Genomic DNA, 19,455 nt, shown 5'->3' on the forward strand with positions numbered 1-19,455 from the left:
AAGTCATCTGACAGTGCTACTTAAAGTTCATTTACAATGAAATGTATACATAAGATCTTTCAAATGCTTGGCACCTTCAATGTCTCAATTTTGAAGGAGGGATGCTAAGCTGGTCCCACACCACAAGGGCTCCTTCATTTTCCATCTTGTCCATCCTTCAGAGGTAGCATTTGTTGTGTGGCAATATGTGTACATAGCTGCAGTCCAAGTTTCTTTTAGGGGTTATGTGGACAGAGCATGGATTCTAAGATAAGGATCCCGAGGTTAAAGCTTTCTGTGCTTCTGTGGAGTTCCATGCCTTGTTTTCTTTCCATGCAGTTGCAGGTGTTGGAGGAGGAGCTGTTAGCCTTAAAGTCGCCTTCAGCTGAGGTTGTTGCAAGTGTCTTAGAAAGCTATCATGCCAAGGTAAGTTGTTTCAAATCCCTGGGAACGTGAAGTGTTTAAACAGTGAGCCGTGGTAAGTACTGGTGTGTGAATATAGAAGGCATATTGAGGATCACTTAGTTTAAGGCTTGGTGAGAGTACCAGAGCTTCAGTGTTGAGATAGCCATCAGATTCCGGCCCTCTTCCGCAAAAGCTTCCCTTTGGAACGTCAGAGTTTGGCCTTAGAAGGAGCTTTTGCAGTGCTCTGTGGCTTTTGCAGTGCTCTGTGGCACTTCTGTGACTGGTTCAACCTTCAGACTATTTGTGGAGCTGCTAAAATAAAACGCTAATAATAAAATCTGCTGCAATGTTTAATTTCTTACTTATGTTTCCTAAGTTTTCTTATAAAGGCAAAAGTAAGGGGTGGGGAGGTAGCAACTGAGTCAGTAAAGTGCTTGCTGCACAAGCATAGCAGGGCCTTGATTTGATCCCCAGTACCCACTTATGGGTCCTTTTTGTAAAGCTAGATATGGTACACGTGTAACCTCAACTCTGAAAAGGTGAAGACAGGCGCGCGCGCACACACACACACACACACACACACACACACACACACACAGAGAGAGAGAGAGAGAGAGAGGCCAAGAATCCTTAAAAATCACAATCAAATGCATGGTTCTTCCTTAAAATTTCACTGAAATTGTAGTAAAGGAAGAAAGAAGGTATAGATTCATGAAGTGACATAAAATGAAAGGAAACAAAGGGCCAAGTGAGATATCAATATTCTGGCAGCTTCAAAGGAAGCTCTTAGATGTAAGATTGAAACATCATCATCCTTCAGTGTGGGAAGCCAGCTGGAGCAAGCCAGAATTTGCTCTGGTCCAGAAGCCTGCAGAGAGCCTTTTAAGGAACCATGAATCTCTGAAGTCCTTCACAGTGGGCGGGGCATAGCACAGAGGTGGAGTGCTTGTTCAGCACCACAAGAATAAGGGAAATAGTAGGAGAAAGGAAGAACCAAGAAAAGGAAGGGGTGATGGAGAGACATGGAGGTAGGACCGAGGCAGGGACACTGGTGTGGAGCAGGGGAAAAAAATCAGAAATTTCTTACAACTTCTAATAAGTGCAGTTAAACCTCTAAAGGTCTATAAAGTCTAGCCAAGCGGCAGGGATAAGTGGGGTGCTATTCAGAAGAGAGACAGCATGCTAGGTGGAAGACCTGTAGTGCTTGTGAGCTACAGGCCTACAGAACCAGTGTCTGCTATCCTCTTCCCCCGCACTGGCACTCAGTGAGCCCTCCCAACACATGGAACTTCTTGCCTGATCATGGAATTCACCATTCAGTCGACAGCTGTGGTAGACATGTCATAAAATTTAAAGATAAACAGGACCATTCAGAGTGCTAGATTCTAATTATAGGAAGGGAGAAACACATGTGGGGGATATGCAGGCTTTAAAACAATCAGTTGATTGGCATTCAGTGTTAAAAAGCTGTGTAGTGGGACTATTTTGTATGATACTGTCAGTAAAAATACAGCCTCCAAACTCAGACCCAGTTGCCCATTGCTATGATTCAGCCTCATCTGCCAACAAAGTGTGTGTTCTGTCCTGTAAGTTTACTTTGGTAAACTGGCATTTCTTTATAAGAAGGTACCTGGGTTATGCCATGTACGACATGCATTAAAATAATAGAGAGATTAACTAGAAATGTAAACAGGAGAGAGCTCAGGTTGAGCGGTGGAACAGCCATAGGCTGAATACTGAACCCTGTAGTCCTCTGGCCCATGTGGATGACTACCTCAGATCCTTTTCTCTCCCTGAAGGCAGAGCTGCAGGGATGCCTGCCATGCTGTGGGGATTTCTAGCACAAGTAAAGATTTGACAAGGTATTCTCAGGTCTCAGGTTCTAGACCCATCCCTTAGGTTCACAGAAAGAGTTGGATGATAAAAAATAAATAAAAGGGGCTGGTGAGATGGCTCAGTGGGTAAGAGCACCCGACTGCTCTTCCGAAGGTCCGGAGTTCAAATCCCAGCAACCACATGGTGGCTCACAACCATCCGTAACGAGATCTGGCGCCCTCTTCTGGAGTGTCTGAAGACAGCTACAGTGTACTTACATATAATAAATAAATAAAAATAAAATAAAATAAAAGAATTTTGCCTTTGGAACTTTTAAGAGCTTGTCTGTAGTTGTACATATATTCTGAATTTTGAACATATGGTGGCAGTTATTTAAGAAAGTGTTAAATATAATTTGACTAAAAGTGATAATCTGTCACAAAGTGTATCATTAAATGTATAGAGTTTTTAAAGGATTTTTAAATTTTCTGAGTCACTTCAAATTACTTCTTTTCAAACAGTCCAAGAAGGATCAAGACAAATCTATCATATTTGAGGAACACATGGACAAAATAAACAGGTACGTAACAAAAGATCTTGGCTGGGCTGCCCCTTTGGGAAGGCTTTATTAGCCCCATCTGTTCCTGCTATGATTATACAGTGTTTGACAGTGCTGTTCAGTTTGAGATGGTGGTAATCACGCTTTCCTTTCCATTTACCTTTGAAAGTTACTTTCTGCCTACTCTTCCAGGAGGAAATAAACATTGCATCCATACTCATTTTAATGCAAAATAGCTCTTTTTTAAAGTCAGGAAAAAAGGCCAGAGGATAATAATTGAGTTAACTTCCTTTTATCTTCCCAGAAGATTAAACCAGTTAGCAAAAGGCTTTGTGCTGTGATCTGGGAACCTACCTACTGGCCTAAGAAGAGCAGGAGGAAATGGAAATGACTGGGAGACAATGCTGTCCTCTCTGTTTTGAAGTATCAGGTTTTTGTAGTTTGGCCATGTATTTAAATATAAGTATCAGCAATGCCTGGAAGCAAGCCAGAAGCCAAGAATAACGTTGGTTTGCACTAGTAGTGACTAGTAGTGACAGATGACAAAAGCCCTCTCCCAGGAAGGGCGTGCTTTTCCCTCCTTGCAAAGCACCTTGAAAAGTCTTCTCATTGGCGTGGGGCTTGGGGAAAGACAGTGGTCAGGCTCACTGGAAATCACTTGTCAGTGGCAAAATCATGTTTCTTTACAGTTGTTTTTCAGCCAATACCGTGGAACAGATAATTGAAAACTTACGGCAAGATGGTTCACCTTTTGCCATAGAACAGATGAAGGTAATGTATGGATCTTTTCTGTCCCGACTAACTATGGACACCTTGGGGCAGAGAAGCCTGTCTGGGGGCTGTCAGTAGTCCATGGTGGTGTCCTAAAAAGCCTTTGAGAACATTTCTCCTAAACCTTGATTATATACCCTGTAGTTATAAATATTAAAATTCCAGCCCAGGGTTTCTACCAAGCCTTTGGTTATTGAGATCCTGAATAAAACATACAGCCTTTATATTTTTAGTATGCCTTAAGCAGTACAGCAGCATCCCACCTTCCATGCTGTTAGAATCTACTTCCCATTGATAACCCAAGTTATTACTTACTGTGTTTCATATGGGCTGCTCTTAGCTCCATGGGCAGTCCTTACAATTTATGTGAGGGCTTTAGCTAACCCATGGTGGCTTGTCCTTTCTCCTCTCCTGCAAGTTCTTCCTTCATTCCATGGTGGCTTCTTCCTTTTTCTTACCTTCTGTGGTCCTCTTTCTCCAAGCCTGGGAAACCTCAACCCCACCTATGTCTCTTCTGCCCAGCTATTGGCTTTTGGCACCTTTACCAATTACAATTAACTGTGGGCATGGTTACTTTGTCTTCCCTGTGACTCGCTCATGTTTGGGACAACCAGTCTTGGGGGCCCCTAAACTAGCATTAGTATATAAGCAACATTAGACCAACCCATTACAATACCCAAACATCATGTCTGCCTGCTGAATTTTGAGAACCACTTAAAGCTGGTTTTATGTCTTTGAATGTAACAGAGAAGGACATTGGTAGCAGTATTGCACTTCCAAATACCCCTTTGTATCATGGAAAAAGCACGTAGAAACACTTAGAAGGGCTAGACCACTGAAACATAGTCACCTAGTGATGCTATATCACAGTGGTGATCTAACCTATAAATAATGTTTAATATGTAAGATGGGTTTGTTTTTTTAAACCAAATGGTTTAATAAAGAAACGATCCTGTTTAAGCTAAGAAGTCTCCATTTTCTGTCATTGCTGAATTTTGAGTAGAGTTTCTCAGAGTCATCAACACTTTGAACTTTCTACACATAACTGATAACATTGGAAAGCAACCATTTGGGGATAAGTGTTATATGCACTGAGGCTTGATATCCTTGGACCTATCATAGGATTGATTATGAAATGAAGTATGTCAGAATTCTAGACAGAGGAAAAACAAGGTATGTTTCTTTATACTCAAAGGTGTGTTAGCTTGTCTTCATCTATAGATTAATCTACATTGTGCTACACAGCAGTCAGTTGGATGTTGATTTCTGATACAGGAGACATCCCATTATATACCATTCTGCCTTACACCTTCTGTTCACAGCTGGGGTTATTTGCAGGTTTTTGCTGTAAGAATTAGTGTGGCCGTGAATGTTTCTATATTCACTTTATGATAACACAGATTCATATATTTGTTGGGTGTATACCATAATGTAAGTAGCATTACAAAAAACAGCTACCTTGTGTATACATATATATTTATTATTCTAAACAGTCTTCCAGCATAGTTGTTTCTGATTACATGTGAGCACTGGCTGGCTCCACACTCTTAGCAATATATGATACCATTTCTTTTTCATTTTGGTCATTTGGGAGTACATAAAATAATATTGCATTGTGATTTTGATTTGCGTTTCCATGATAATTAATGAAGTCAAATGACATTTCATATGTTTATTGACCACATGGGTATTTTTTCATGTGAAGTACCTGTTAATGTTTACCATATAATTGATGTTTAAATAGACTAAGTAAAAGTCTGAGTAAAAGATATGCGTTGCATACATCTTTCTCCTTTATCATCTTCTGGGACTTTTTCTTCCTGGCGCCACATGAACAAAACAGTTTAATAGTAATCCAGGTTGGTTTTGCCCTCCCCTATTGTTTGTTCTTTTAGGCACTTTTAAATTATTGGCTATTCTTGAAAACTTTCAGATAATAAAATATGTTGTATATACCAAGGCATCAGGACCCTTGATACCTTCCAAAGAGAAAGTCCATGTTATGTTTATGTTTAGTCCCCAAGAACTCCTGTCAGTTTGGTGAGCAGTATCAGGACTCACAAGACTCAGATGTCGTGAAAACAAAGGGATGGATGCATGTGGAGGGAGGGATGGGGAAACCCAAACTCAGCTGGAGGCACTCAGTATCTTTCTATTCCCTCAGCACACGTCAGTGAAACACAGTACAGATTCAGGACAACACTGACACTGTGGCCTAGGCATACAGTCACGCTGCACCTGGCACATACCTCCTTTCCAGTCTCCTATTAGGAAAGCTTGTGTGTATTCTTCTGTACATGCAATGCTCTTCCACTTATTTAGGTCTATATTAATTTCAGTGATATTGCAATTTTCTTTATAGAGAATTGCATCTGTATATTTTTCATTATATTTATCACTAGATAGTGATGGTTTTGATACCTTTGAAGTGGTATCATTTAAAACTCAATCTTTTGTTTGTTGAGATAATTTATATATAGACTTTGTACCTTGTATCTAGAACTTGTCTAAACTCATTAAGGAAGTATTTATATTTTTGCAGATGACTTTGAATTTTTGTGTATTTAATTTCATCTTCACTTCTATCATCTCCCCTGACATTCTTTCCATTTTCCTACCCTCCCCCCCCTACCCACACACCCATCTTCTTACATTGGCTTATACTACCTGCTCTACTTCGTAAAAATGGTGAGAGCTATCCATGTCATCATCTTCCTATCCTGGGGAAAGCTTTTAAGAACCCTGAAGTTGCTATTGCCGCACATATCTTGTGGACATTCTTTATCAATATTTCCTTGTTACCTACAAATAATTTTTATTGTTCTGAACATTATTTATCATTTTTTTCTGCATCTGTTGAGATGATCATATGATTTTAGCCTTTTCTCTGTTATTATGGTTTACTATAAGAGTTCTGTTCACCCCAGTGTTTGGGTTAGGCAAGGTTTTTTATATCAGTGAGCTTTAACCTAAAGCCTGTAGTAACTTTTTTTTCTCTGTGTTCCAAGGAATGAATAGACATTACTCCCAGGATGCAAAAGTATTTATCTGTTCTTTCTTCTGAAAACGTTCATTGTTGCCTATGTTGGGTTGAATGAGAATGGCTCCTGTAGGCTCATATATTTGAATACTTGATCTCGAGTAGGTGAAGTTGTTTGAAAAGGATTAAGAGGTGTGCCCTTGTTGGAGAAAGTGTGTCACTTGGTGTGGACTTTGAGGTTTCAAAAGTCCATAGCATTCCCAGCTAACTCTCTGCCTCATACTTATGGATCAAGTATAAGCTTTTAACCATAGCCCCAGCACAATGCCTATCTGCCTGCTGGTTATAATGTAATATATGTGCTGTGTACTACTGAGTCTGATTTGCTGGTATTTGCTTAGGGTTTTTACATTATCTGTGAGATTGATGCATAATTTATCTTGAAATTCCCATGTACTTTTTCTTGCAGATATTTTAAAAGCTTTGACTATTCAAATCAAAGTATTTCTGCAGTATCATATGATTAAATGACTTATCCTCCCCCTCCAAACTAAATAATGTAAAATCTACAAGGGTCATTACTGTCTTTCTGATTTATACTTTTTCCTGAATAGTGTATTTTATCAGTTCAAAGAAATTATTTAAAAATAGTGACATCAGTTTTCTTGGGAGAAGATTAGAAAGTTTACCTTATATAGGTAGATTTGAAATATATCATGGACTTTCTTCAGAGGAGAGCAGAATTATCCAAGGACATTTATCCTCTACCATTCCTTTGGTGGCCTGGCCTGCATGCACAGGCCTGCAGTCAAACCTATTCAGGAAGCTGATGCATGAGATGTTCAAGGCAGGCAACTCAGTGAGTCTCTGTCTCAGAATGTAAAAAGCAGGACTTAACTTAATAATTTCCTTCAAGTCAGGGGAAATTTATTTCTTTCAATTAGTTTCTTAACCTCTCATTTCCTGATCATTGTGAATATTATATGTAAATCATATTTTTGTTCATTTAAAGTGAAAACTGTCTAACTATGCATGTGTTCTAAACAATTAAAATTGTGTATGAGTTGTTTTCAGAGAAACAGAACATTAGATAGACATGTGTATGAATAATGTAACTATTTAGTTCCTAGAAAGAGATTTATTCCAAGGCACTTGCTTTTGATAATTACGGAAGCTAATAACTCTAATGTCTATAAGCTGGGAACTAAAACAAACTTTGGTATAGTTTGAAGACCTGAAAGATGGAGAATCAGTAGATTCAAAGACCAGTTTGAAAGGCTGGGGATATTGGTGTCTGAGCCCATGGACTCTCAGGTAAAGAGGCCCAATTGAGCTGTTGTTCACTGTTTCTCTTATCCATGCCCTTGATGGAATGGAATCTTCCCCACAGTGAGAAGTCATCGTTTTACTCAGTCCACGGATTCAGTGCATGCTAATCCAGTGACTTCATTACAAGGCAAGGGGGAAGATAGTCAGGAGAGTAGCTTAAATGCGTGGAGGAAATTTAAAAGCCTTCCCCTTGACCCTTCTTAATTAAGGTCACAGTCTTCTTAAGCTACAATCGTTGTGTTCCTCCTTACTGGCAAAATTACAGGCAAGTTTTAGTTACCTCAATTTAATACCGAGAGTGATGTCCCCTCCTGTTGTCTTCTTTGGACTTCTCTGTGGTATTGCTGCTGTTCCTTTGTGCAGAAGAAGGAAGTGGGCTTTGAAGCTGGAAACCATGAGTTTGGATTTCAGCTTTCACTTGGACCCATTCTCACCAGGGCCCAGCTTCCTTATCCAAGACATGATCTGACCACCGCTCGAAGGAAGCGGGATTAAGCATGTTAAAGCACTTCCCGAATCTGTGGGAACTGTGCTTAATCCATTCCCCATTGACAGGCTGGGGAAATGGCTCAGCAGTTAAGAGCATTTGTTGCTCCTTTAGGGGATCCAGGTTCAATACCCCACACTCATTCTCCCCTAAGTGAGGTCTGTTGTATGTGAGTACCAGTCAAGTGTTTTAACAGGTCATCAAACATCAGGTTAGCAAGCTTCTTAAATGACACTTTTTTCCATTATTTACAAGAATGTTACAAGTATGAATAAGTGGGACTTTAAGTGGCCTTTTTTTTAGATTACCTGATAGCCAACAGAGGACATACAAAAAGAGAAAGGTTCTTTTTGTTTTGTATTTTTGGGTTTTTTTGTTTTTCCATTTTATGAAACTGAAAATGGACCGTGTGAGCAGCAAACTATAATGGGGTGCTGAGGAATGGGTGCTGGCTTGCATACTTCAGGCTGCTGGAAAGGTGACTTTAGCATAATGTTTACCTGAGATAACATGGGTGTGTTCCCATTAAAGAAAAGACAGGGTATGTCAGCACAATGATCCTTTTGTATGCCCACTAAAGTGGCACATGGTACAGATTGCTGTGATGGTATCATCAGCCTCACTGCCTGCAACCATCAACGAAGAACCTGGAACAGACTGCAGTCAGGACCAGAACATGAGCTACTATCCTGAAGGCTTAGGTCAGAAGAATGCATCCCTCAAAGATGCAGCTTCACAATGGCCTTCATCGTTTTCCTCTCTCCACCAGCACTGTGGCTGTAGGTAGACCACTGTTACCTTCCAAACTTTCTCGTACACATTACTCAAGCTTACATGGATAGACGGGAGGATGTTACAGAGAACACAGAACTTTTCCTGAAAAAAACTTACATGAGATTGGGCCCATCACCATTCTGTCATGGGTTTTGGAGTTCCTGAGGCCCCACCACTCCTTGAAGAGCTATTGGTAGTTAATAGTTGCTATTGGAGAAATAGTTAATAGTTAATATTGGAGAAAGGGGGGTCATATTCCTCAGTGCTGGAGCCACTGGGAAAATGCCTTGCCCAAGTAATAGCTGCCCTAATCCCTACAATGTTCTGCATGCAGGCAGCCCTAAATGAATGCAGTGGACCACACACATAAAAAAAGACATGAAGCCGGGCGTGGTGGCGCACGCCTTTAATCCCAGCACTCGGGAGGCAGAGGCAGGCGGATTTCTGAGTTCGAGGCCAGCCTGGTCTACAAAGTGAGTTCCAGGACAGCCAGGGCTAGACAGAGAAACCCTGTCTCGAAAAACCAAAAAAAAAAAAAAAAAAAAAGACATGAACTTAACAAGGAGGCTTGTTCCTTGTTGGAAAGAGGGATGTTCAGTGGGGGAGGAGGTTAAGGAAATAGCTGGTAGATTATAATAAAGTAATGCGCATGCAAAACTGAAAAAAAAAACAAATAATATTCTAAAAAGAAAAACATGGAATTGAAAATTCTTTGAACTCAGCTTAAACCTTTTAGCCATTCAGTCAACAATCAAGCTGAAAACTGTATGTGCAGTTATAAAGAAGATTGCAGTTGTGTGATAGCCTCATGTATGAGCCAGGTGATTACAGTCGTAGTGTGATAGGATCTTTAAATTCAAAACAAGTCTCTTGGCAGTGTAGTTGAAGGGTCAATATGGCAGCCTTATATGTGTGTATTTTGCTTAAGTGTAATCTCTACTTAGCTTATGCTAGGCAAACAAGAATGTATGTTTATTTGATTATTATAAGTTTATTCCATTTGTGGGATGACCTGAATTACTTTTGTAGTTGTCTTAATCATGGATTCTTTTCCTGCACAAACATCATGACCAAGAAAGAAGTTGGGGAGAAAAGGGTTTATTCAGCTTACATTTCCACATTGCTGTTCATCACTGAAAGAAGTCAGGACTGGAACTCAAGCAGGTCAGGGACCAGGAGCTGATGCAGAGGCCATGGAGGGATGTTCTTTACTGGCTTGCTTTTCCTGGCTTGCTCAGCTTCTTTCTTATAGAACCAAGACTACCAGTCCAGAGATGGTCCCACCCACAAGGGACCTTACCCCCCTGATCACTAATTGAGAAAAGCTGATGTCATGGAGGCATTTCCTCAACTGAAGCTCCTTTCTCTGTGATAACTCCAGCTTGTGTCAAGTTGACACACAAAGCCAACCAGTACAGTAGTGCATTAGAACACTTAGTTCCTGCTTTGGCAGGGCTAAACTGAGGCATTATTTTCTATTAGTCTTTGGTACATAAACGAAGTTCTACTCAGGATGTTAGACTCCAGAGAATCAAATAACCCTATTAAAAATGGTGAATAGAGCTAAACAGAGAATTCTCAACTTAGGAAGTTCAAATGGCTGAGAAGCACCTAAAGAAATGTTCAACATCCTTAGTCATCAGGGAAATGCAAATCAAAACAACCCTGAGATTCCACCTCACACCAGTCAGAATGGCTAAGATGAAAAACTCATGTGACAGCAGATGCTGGCGAGAATATGGAGAAAGAGGAACACTCCTCCATTGCTGGTGGGACTGCAAGCTGGTACAACCACTCTGGAAATCAGTCTGGCCCTTCCTCAGAAAACTGGACATAGTACTACCTGAGGACCCAGCTATACCAGTCCTTGGCATACACTCAGAAGATGCTCCAACATGTAATAAGGATACATGCACCACTATGTTCATAGCGACCATATTTATAGTAGCCAGAAGATGGAAAGAACCCTGATGTCCCTCAACAGGAATGTACATTTTCACAATGGAATACTACTACTCAGCTATTAAAAACAATGACTTCATGAAATTCTTAGGCAAATGGATGGAACTTGAAAATATCTTCCTGAGTGAAGTCACAAAAGAGCACACATGGTATGCACTCATGATAAGTGGATATTAGCCCAAAAGTTCGGAAAACCCAAGATACAATTCACAGACTATATGAAGCCCAAGAAGAAGGAAAACCAAAGTATGGATGCTTCACTGTTTCTTAGAAGGGGGAACAAAATACCCTTACGAGGAAATATGAGACAAAGTGTGGAGTAGAGACTGAAGGAAAGGCCATCCAGAGACCGTCCCACCTGAGGATTCATCCCATATATATTTGCCAAACCCAGACGTTATTGTGGATGCCGGGAAGTACTTGCTGATGGAAGCCTGTATGGCTGTCTCCTTAGAGGCTCTGCCAGAGTCTGACAAATACAGAGGTAGAAGCTCACAGCCAACCATTGGACTAAGTGCAAGGTCCCTGATGGAGGAGTAAGAGAAGGGACTTAAGGAGCTGAGGGAGTTTGCAACCCCATGGGGGGAGCAACAGTGTCAATGGGCCTCCCAGGGAATGGACCACCAACCAAAGAGTACACATGGAGGAACTCATGAATCTGGCTACATATGTAGCAGAGGTTGGACTTGTTGGGAAGAGAAGCCCTTGGGCCTAAGGGTGTTCAATGCCCCAGTGTAGGAGAATGCCAGGACGAGAAAGTGGAAGTGGGTAGATGAGTGGGGGGCACCCTCATAGAGGCAGGGGAGGTGAGATGGGGTAGGAGAGTTCCGAAGGGGAGACCTGGAAAGGGGAAAACATTTGAAATGTAAATAAAGAAACTATCCAATAAAAAGAAATGAAAAAGTTCTATCGTGTGGGTTTTACTATGCCCTACATAGAAACTTAAGATAGCTTGATATGTATAGCAAAGAAGCAGTTGGGTAACAAGGAATGTTTTTTTTCTCCAAAGGTAATTAATAAAATGTCTCCGACATCACTAAAGATCACACTAAGGCAACTCATGGAGGGCTCTTCAAAGACCTTGCAAGAGGTACTGACCATGGAATATCGGATAACTCAAGCATGTATGGTAAGAATTTTATATACATTATTGTTATTTTCTAGTTAGGAAATTCATCGTAGAACATGTAAAATTCAGAATAGAATAATAAGTAAATGGAAGACAGATTATCAAGGTCTGAAGAAAAGGTAGAATTGGGTCACCTACACATAGAAAATGATCAGTCTTTAAAAAAAATCATGAAGAACATGCAGGACCTATGGGCCAAATTTATAAATTATAGGCATCAAAAAAGAAGAAAGCAGATCAAAGGTATAGAAAGTATGATCAATAAAATCACAAAAGAAGCATTTCCAAGCCTAGGAAGATGCCATCTAGGCAAGAGAGGCATACAGACCACAAATATGACCAAAAAAGAAGTTTTCCACATCATATTCCAGTCAAAGCACTAAAGGAATGAAACAGTAGAAAGGCTAGTGAGAGCTGCAAGAGGGGACCAATCTCATGAAGGGTGGGTTCTCAGAATAACAGCTCAATTTGCAGTGTAGACTTTAAAAATCAGACAGGTTTGGACTAATGATAACCACAGGCGTCAATCCAGATTGTTTTACCCAGCAAAACAATCTTGCATAATTGAGGACAAAAAACAACAAGCTATACAATAGAAGCAGGTGAGAGTAATTTATGACCACCAAGTCAGCCCTTCATAGGAAACTGGAAGAACTGCTTCAGACAGAAGAGAAAGATAAGCATAGCCAGGAGGCAACTGGAAAATCGTTAATGTTAAATCAGTGGCTATTCAAAGAGGGATGAAGAAAACAAACACCACAAAATCAGCAGTACACAGGGATCAGTACCCACATGTCAGCAATAGGTGAATGTCAGTGATTTCAGCTCCCCAGCCACAGACACAGCAGACGCTACTTCAAACAGGACCCAGCATTTTTGCTGCTTCCAAGAAATAAACATTGCCAGTAGAGGTGGAGATGTGAGAGTGAAAGAGCGCCTGCAGCCAGTTATTCCACACAAACGGGAAACAACAGACTTTTAATTTGAGACTTTAAATTAAAACTAATCAGAAGCTACAAAGAAGGTCGAATCATACTCCTGAGGGAACAATCCATTGAGAAGACATAGCTCTAAACATGCATTCAACAAGCTTGCTGCACCTAACTTCACAAATGCTACTAGACTTAAAGCCAACCACCCTCTAACACATTCGTAGCAATTTGCCTTATTACCCCACTTTCAGCAAAGGACATATCACCTAAAAAAAAAAAAGCCAAAAATTGTGTCTAAAAACATCAAATGGGCCTACTATCTGCAGAATATTGAACCCACACACTAGAGAGAACACATTCTTTTCAGTAGCCTATGGAATTTTCCCCCCAAGTAGGCCATATTTTGTGATCCAATACAAGTCTCAACAAATAAAATTGAAGTAATTCCTTAAGCTTTTTCTAACCACAGTGGAATAAAACTAATAACCAACTGTGATAGAAAATATACAGAATCTTGGAAACTAAGCTGCACACTACTGAGTGATGTTTGGATCACAAAGGAAATAAATTATGAAAATTGTATGAAAATGAAAATATAACCTGCTCAAGTCTATGAGAAACAAGGTAATACTGAGAGGATAGTTTATAATCAATTAGGGAGTTTCCGCAAGCCCTTCCAGAGTGGCAGAGGCAGCCATTAGAGCCATAAATGATGAAGCAAATGGACTGTGAAGAAATGACGATATTACACGTAAACAGCTTTTAATTTCAAAAAAGAAACAGAAGCGGAGACTGTGAGATTCATTTGTAAGATAGGAGATATTAGACCAGGGCATGAAGGCTGGAATTATCCAAAGAGAAACAAGATTGTAGGTGAACTGACAACAGCATTCACTGAGCACTTAGTGTATCGCTGCACCCTTAGGACACAGGTTAAGATCGTCCCATTATGAACTGATGTGGCCACTTCAGAAAGGAAAATACATGCCAAGGTAACATGGTCCTGTGCATTGAATAGTTCCAGGCATTTGAACTGTATGTACTCAGCCACTTAGTCCTGCAGCTTCCAGAGATGGTACCAGAAGAGAGCTGAGGAACCCCTTTTCAAGAAGAGCTCTTGGAAGGGCAAAGGAGGTGCGGACTGGGATATAGGCATGACTGGACCTCAAAAAGAAGGTGTCCCTCCCTCTAATCTTTGAAAAGGAGATGAGACTTGAGGCCACATCAGCTGCAGGGATCTTGATGCAAAAACAGCATGTCAGAAAGATTCTCCTTTGCTAATGGAGGCTAAGCCCTTACCTGAAAGTAATAGAAGCAGAGAGTGAGTGAAAATAGAAGTTGAGAAAGTTGAAATACTTAATCATCACCTTGAGAATGAGGAAGACATCATGGACCATGGGCAGGTTTCTTTGCCCGTTTGACACTTATGATTATAAATCATAAATTTTAAATGAAAAATATTCACACTCCTAGATTTTCCAATAGGAAACCAAGGATGCAAGTAGTGTAGGGAATTTTCTGGAATAGTATAAAGGTTTGAAGGTTGAGGACATTTTACAGAGCAAGTGGCCATCTCAGTGACTTCAAGAGCATGGCTAGAAAAAGAACAACATAAAGGCCACACGGGTGGGGAGATTCACAGGATGCACCGACCTGAGGAGGAGCAAAGTTGTGCTCGGTGGGCTTGCTGGAGCCAGTGAAGTTGGAGGTGGTCTGAAGGGAGCTATCTGGAGGGGTCCAGACTCTTGAGTGTTGTGGTCAGCGTTGTCATAGGGGCGAAAGGGCAAGGTGGGAAGAGGAGAGAGCACAGAAACAAGGGGCCCACACTTACGCCATCTACTCTGACTTTCTTTCAGGAAGGTCATGACTTTCATGAAGGTGTTCGAGCTGGTAAGTGACAGGTGTCTGCACTTCTTGACTGTCGGGAGGCAGATTTATGAACATTCTCAGTTAACTTCAATGGATGTTTTAGTGCAAATTACACTTTCAGCAAGCTTACATTCTCTCTGTCTCTGTCTCTCTCTGTGTAACATGGGAAGGTGTCTCTAAAACTATGTCTCAACATTCATGACTCAGCAGTATTCTCTGATATGTGTGTGTGTCACACCCTGTACCATGCACTCTGATGATGCTCTCTGATGCATGTGTCAGACCCTGCCCTTCTGCTCATGGGATCTTGTGACTTGTAAACATGCCCTGCTGTGTTTAAAAGATGTGTCAATTCTGAACCAGAAAGCTCTCAGATGTTCCTCCTTCCTTTGTACTGTTCTGGTATGACTGGGCAGTGTCTGAACTCACCACCCACCTCCTTGATGTGTAGACAGTTAGAATCCCTGGCAGAGTACAAGAGGCATTATTCTTTACATTTCTGCTCATCTCAAGGCAGCAATTTAGAAAAAAGCATATGTTGTTTTTCTTTAGCAAATTTGTAAACATTCTTTTTATAAATAGTGTTTATGTTTATAAAGAGCTATTGTTCCTTATTTAAAGCGAGTTATTTTCTTCTGCATAAATTTTTCATGTCTCTTCCTGCCTCTGCCTCCAACCTGACCAGTTTTCTTGTTTTTATTAATCATTTTAATGGAGTACAAGGCATGTGTGCTTGTGTGTGTGTGTGTGTGTGTAGGCTCCTGCTCTACTACTGACCTGGATACTCTCTAACCCCAGAAATGTTTCTCTGAGTAAAAGATTATGTTTTCCACACCTTGATATTTGGTAAATTCCTATTGTAGAATTCTCATAATTTGTAGCATGATACATCAGTGACCATAGGGTACAGTCATTTTGGAAGACTCATGGGGTTGAGTCCAAGCAGGTGGCTGTATGATTAAAACAGTATGCATCATTTCTACTAATTCCCTATGGGTTTTTGATGCATGCAGGTCAAAATTGTGTTCCCTGCTCTCAGGAGACTTGTACTGCCTAAGAGTTGTTACTAAAGTATTTGTTAACTATGTGATGGTCCTTTTGCAGATACAAAATATTTTTAGATATTTTAGATAAATATCCTGTTACTTAAGGAAAAAGAAGTTGAAATCAGTCAACATTAGAATGTTGAATTGAAAAGCAAGTACCTGTGAGGTGTGGTGGTGCACACCTTTAATCCCAGCACTCAGGAGGCAGAGCCATAAGGATCTCTCTGAGCTCCAGGCCAGCCTGGTCCACTTAGCATGTTCTAGGCCAGCTAGAGCCACATAATGAAGATACCCTGTTTCCAAAGAAAAAGAAAAAGTACCAACAATAACAACAACAAAAACCCAGAGGAATTGCTTCTCAAGCTACTTTTGTTTCTAAAATTGAAAAACAACTTTTATCATAAGACAAGGTTTTACTGAATAGGCCAGGCTGGTCAGCTTTCTGAGTGATGGGGTTACTGCCATGCCCCACCAGACCTGGCTCAAACTACTTTTTTTTTTTTTTTTCGTGAGACAAAAATGTTGCTTCTTGTTTCAGCATAGACTTATTCAGAAAGCAACATCTGTTCTGGGTAAAACTGTTTAGTATTCTTGTTGCAATTTGATAGCTATAAAAAAATATGTCAGCAAATTAGATAAAATAATTTAGCAAATTAGGGAGATGGTTGTTAAACATTCTTACTTTTAACATCTAAGATGAAGTCCTCTCTGGCTACAGAAGATAAAAAATGAACTATCTTAGCAGAGCCAAGGGTTTGAAGCTCTGGCCCTACTGCAGTGAGCTTCCTGCACAGGCAGCACTTCCCATCTCGCAGGAACACAACGCAGATTTGCTTGGTGCTCTCTCCTGTGTCCTTCAATGGAATCTCAAGGAGGTAGACAGTACCAGCCAGACACTCGAAGGGAAAGAGATTCTGTGGAAAGATGTCCCAGGACTAGTCTTTTGTTGACACTGGCTAAGAAATACAAGCTTTAGGTTGGAAGGTTGGAAATCTGCCATTTCCCGATGTACTTCAGAATCCCACAGCAGACAAATGTACAGCAGACAAATGTACAGCCTCTGTCTTAGTTAGGGTCTTACTGCTGTGAACAGACACCATGACCAAGGCAAGTCTTATAAAAACATTTAATTGGGGCTGGCTTACAGGCTCAGAGGTTCAGTCCATTATCATCAAGGTGAGAGCATGGCAGTATCCAGGCAGGCATGGCATAGGCAGAGCTGAGAGTTCTATGTCTTCATCCAAAGGCTGCTAGTGGAAGACTGACTTCCAGGCAACTAGGGTGAGGGTCTTAAGCCCACACCCACAGTGACACACCTCCTCCAACCAGGTCACACCTATTCTAACAAGGCCACGCCTCCAAATGGTGCCACTCCTTGGCCCAAGAATATACAAACCATCACAGCCTCCCATAGAAAGCTGGCTGCATATCTGTAAGTCCACAGCAGCCTCAAAACAAAAGTAAACAAAACACTTCTCCAATAGCCACATTTAACTGTGCATAAAGCCTTCTCTCGCCAACAAGACATCCTTCTCCTTGGATCCCAGATCACTGCTCCAAATGCTTAATGCTCCACACTGAATTTGGGTTTTTCTAAGTGTATATAGAATGTGTATATTTAAGGACAGGAATCCATCTTAGTGACAGGATGCTTGCCCAGGGTACATGAGGCCCAAAATTTAATTTCTATATTGCCACACCACCAAACAACAGAGCAAACTCTCTCTCTCTCTCTCTCTCTCTCTCTCTCTCTCACACACACACACACACACACACACACACACACACACACACACACACATCCTTCATTAAAGTTACATATGCTAGGCATGACTGAGCTGTGCTGCCATACAATGCTTTCCTAACTGTTTTGAAGTGTACTTGTGAGGAGCAGTGTGGAGCTCTTGCATACCCTTTATCCAGGCTCTGGAACAGCATGTGTGTAACTGCAGTGCACTAACACCAGAGAATAGGCATTCTCTTTATTTTTTCAGTGCTTATAGATTGAATCACACTTAGAATCCTCTGGGGGATAGATTGTGGCTATCCTGAGTGATGTCTATACTGAAATAGGAGTAGATTTGGTGATTACCTGATGTGGTCTATTGGTAGTTGTTGTTTTAATTCAGAGCTATCTATACTAGAGGATTTGATAGAAGGGCACGTCTACATTGAATTATGTATAAAATCTCCTTTCTTCTACCTCAAGTAATTAACTTTCCTCTCAAAACCTGGTTAAAAGCCTGGCCTTTGCCTCCCTTCTCACCTGCACCAATACTGTGTTTAGTTGTCTGTAACATGGAGATTTCATTTATAGTCTTGTCTGAAGATAGAAGAGGAATGTTTGAGCTGCCAGATTAATTCATTCGGTTTTATTAAGAGCATAAACTTTGCAGGAAAAAAAAAGTACTATAGGAAAATATGCCTAGTGACACACAGTTGTTAGTTCAGTAATTAAATCTGGTATTAGCAGAAAAAGATGTGGTGATGTCTCTCCCTTCTTTTGACAGTTCTCATTGACAAAGACCAGACTCCAAAATGGAAACCAACCAATCTAAAAGATGTTACGGATGAAGACTTGAATGGTTACTTTAAATCTCTGGGAAGCAGTGATTTGAAATTCTGAAGTTTATTTTGGAGCAAAGGTCAACACCTCATAGCACAGAGGCTAGGCCTGGCATCTTGCCCAGTTTCATGCAGCCTGCAAGCTGGAAATGGTTTTCTCATTTTTAAATGATGGGGAAGGGAATGAAAAGACTAATATTTCATGATACAGTGGTTGCCCAAAGTTTAAGCACCAATGTTTGTAAACTTTTCATGATATGACAGCTGAAGTCCAAACACCAAGATTTTATGGAACCTTCCTGCTGCGTAGCAGAGCTTCTCTGTGGCTGCTTGGAGTGGCCATGCCACAGACTTTATGACCCACAGCACCTCAAGGGTCTAAGTTTCTACTCCAGTCTTCATCAGAAATGGTTTGTTGGTTCCTGGTTTATAAGAAATTCTCAAGAGCTCCAGAGAATCTCAAGTTTATTTCTCATTAAAATGGTAACTTTGACTTCATTTATATATTAATTAACCAAATTATGTACAGATTAGCAAAAATAAAGACCCTGAAATTTGGAGGGGGTGTGTTGATGCCTTATAAATTTTCCTTTTTTAAACATATGGATGTATTTTAAAACAATACTGTAGCAGAAGAACTACTTTGTAAACATGAAAAATCTCATGTAAAAAGGAAAAAGGTTGTATCAAGTTCTGTGTGCAGAACGCTAAGTAATTACTCCTCAGCCCTTCCCAAGTTACCAGGACTTGACTAGTCTTGTTATTTGCAATATTTGCTAAAGTGGAAAAAAATGAGGAATTAAGAAACCCCAGTCACTAAGACAGACATATTCTGCTTTTTATAAATTTTATC

At 40.5% G+C, this 19,455-nt stretch overlaps 1 protein-coding gene across 1 annotated transcript in view; it reads left to right on the forward strand.

Moving 5' to 3' along the window:
• Window positions 1-19,160, forward strand: part of Hibch (3-hydroxyisobutyryl-CoA hydrolase) — a 77,055-nt gene extending 57,895 nt beyond the window's left edge. The window contains exons 9-14 of the mRNA XM_021162482.3: window positions 319-405; window positions 2,721-2,779; window positions 3,448-3,529; window positions 12,071-12,190; window positions 14,979-15,012; window positions 18,548-19,160. Of these exons, the coding sequence (XP_021018141.2) occupies window positions 319-405; window positions 2,721-2,779; window positions 3,448-3,529; window positions 12,071-12,190; window positions 14,979-15,012; window positions 18,548-18,663 (498 nt within the window). The 3' untranslated portion in view covers window positions 18,664-19,160. The remainder of the gene's footprint in view (window positions 1-318; window positions 406-2,720; window positions 2,780-3,447; window positions 3,530-12,070; window positions 12,191-14,978; window positions 15,013-18,547) is intronic.
• The last annotated feature ends 295 nt before the right edge of the window (window positions 19,161-19,455 follow it).

Source organism: Mus caroli, unplaced genomic scaffold (assembly GCF_978045245.1).
Source record: "Mus caroli unplaced genomic scaffold, Mus_caroli_1 scaffold_1, whole genome shotgun sequence".
NCBI classification, from domain to species: Eukaryota; Metazoa; Chordata; class Mammalia; order Rodentia; family Muridae; genus Mus; species Mus caroli.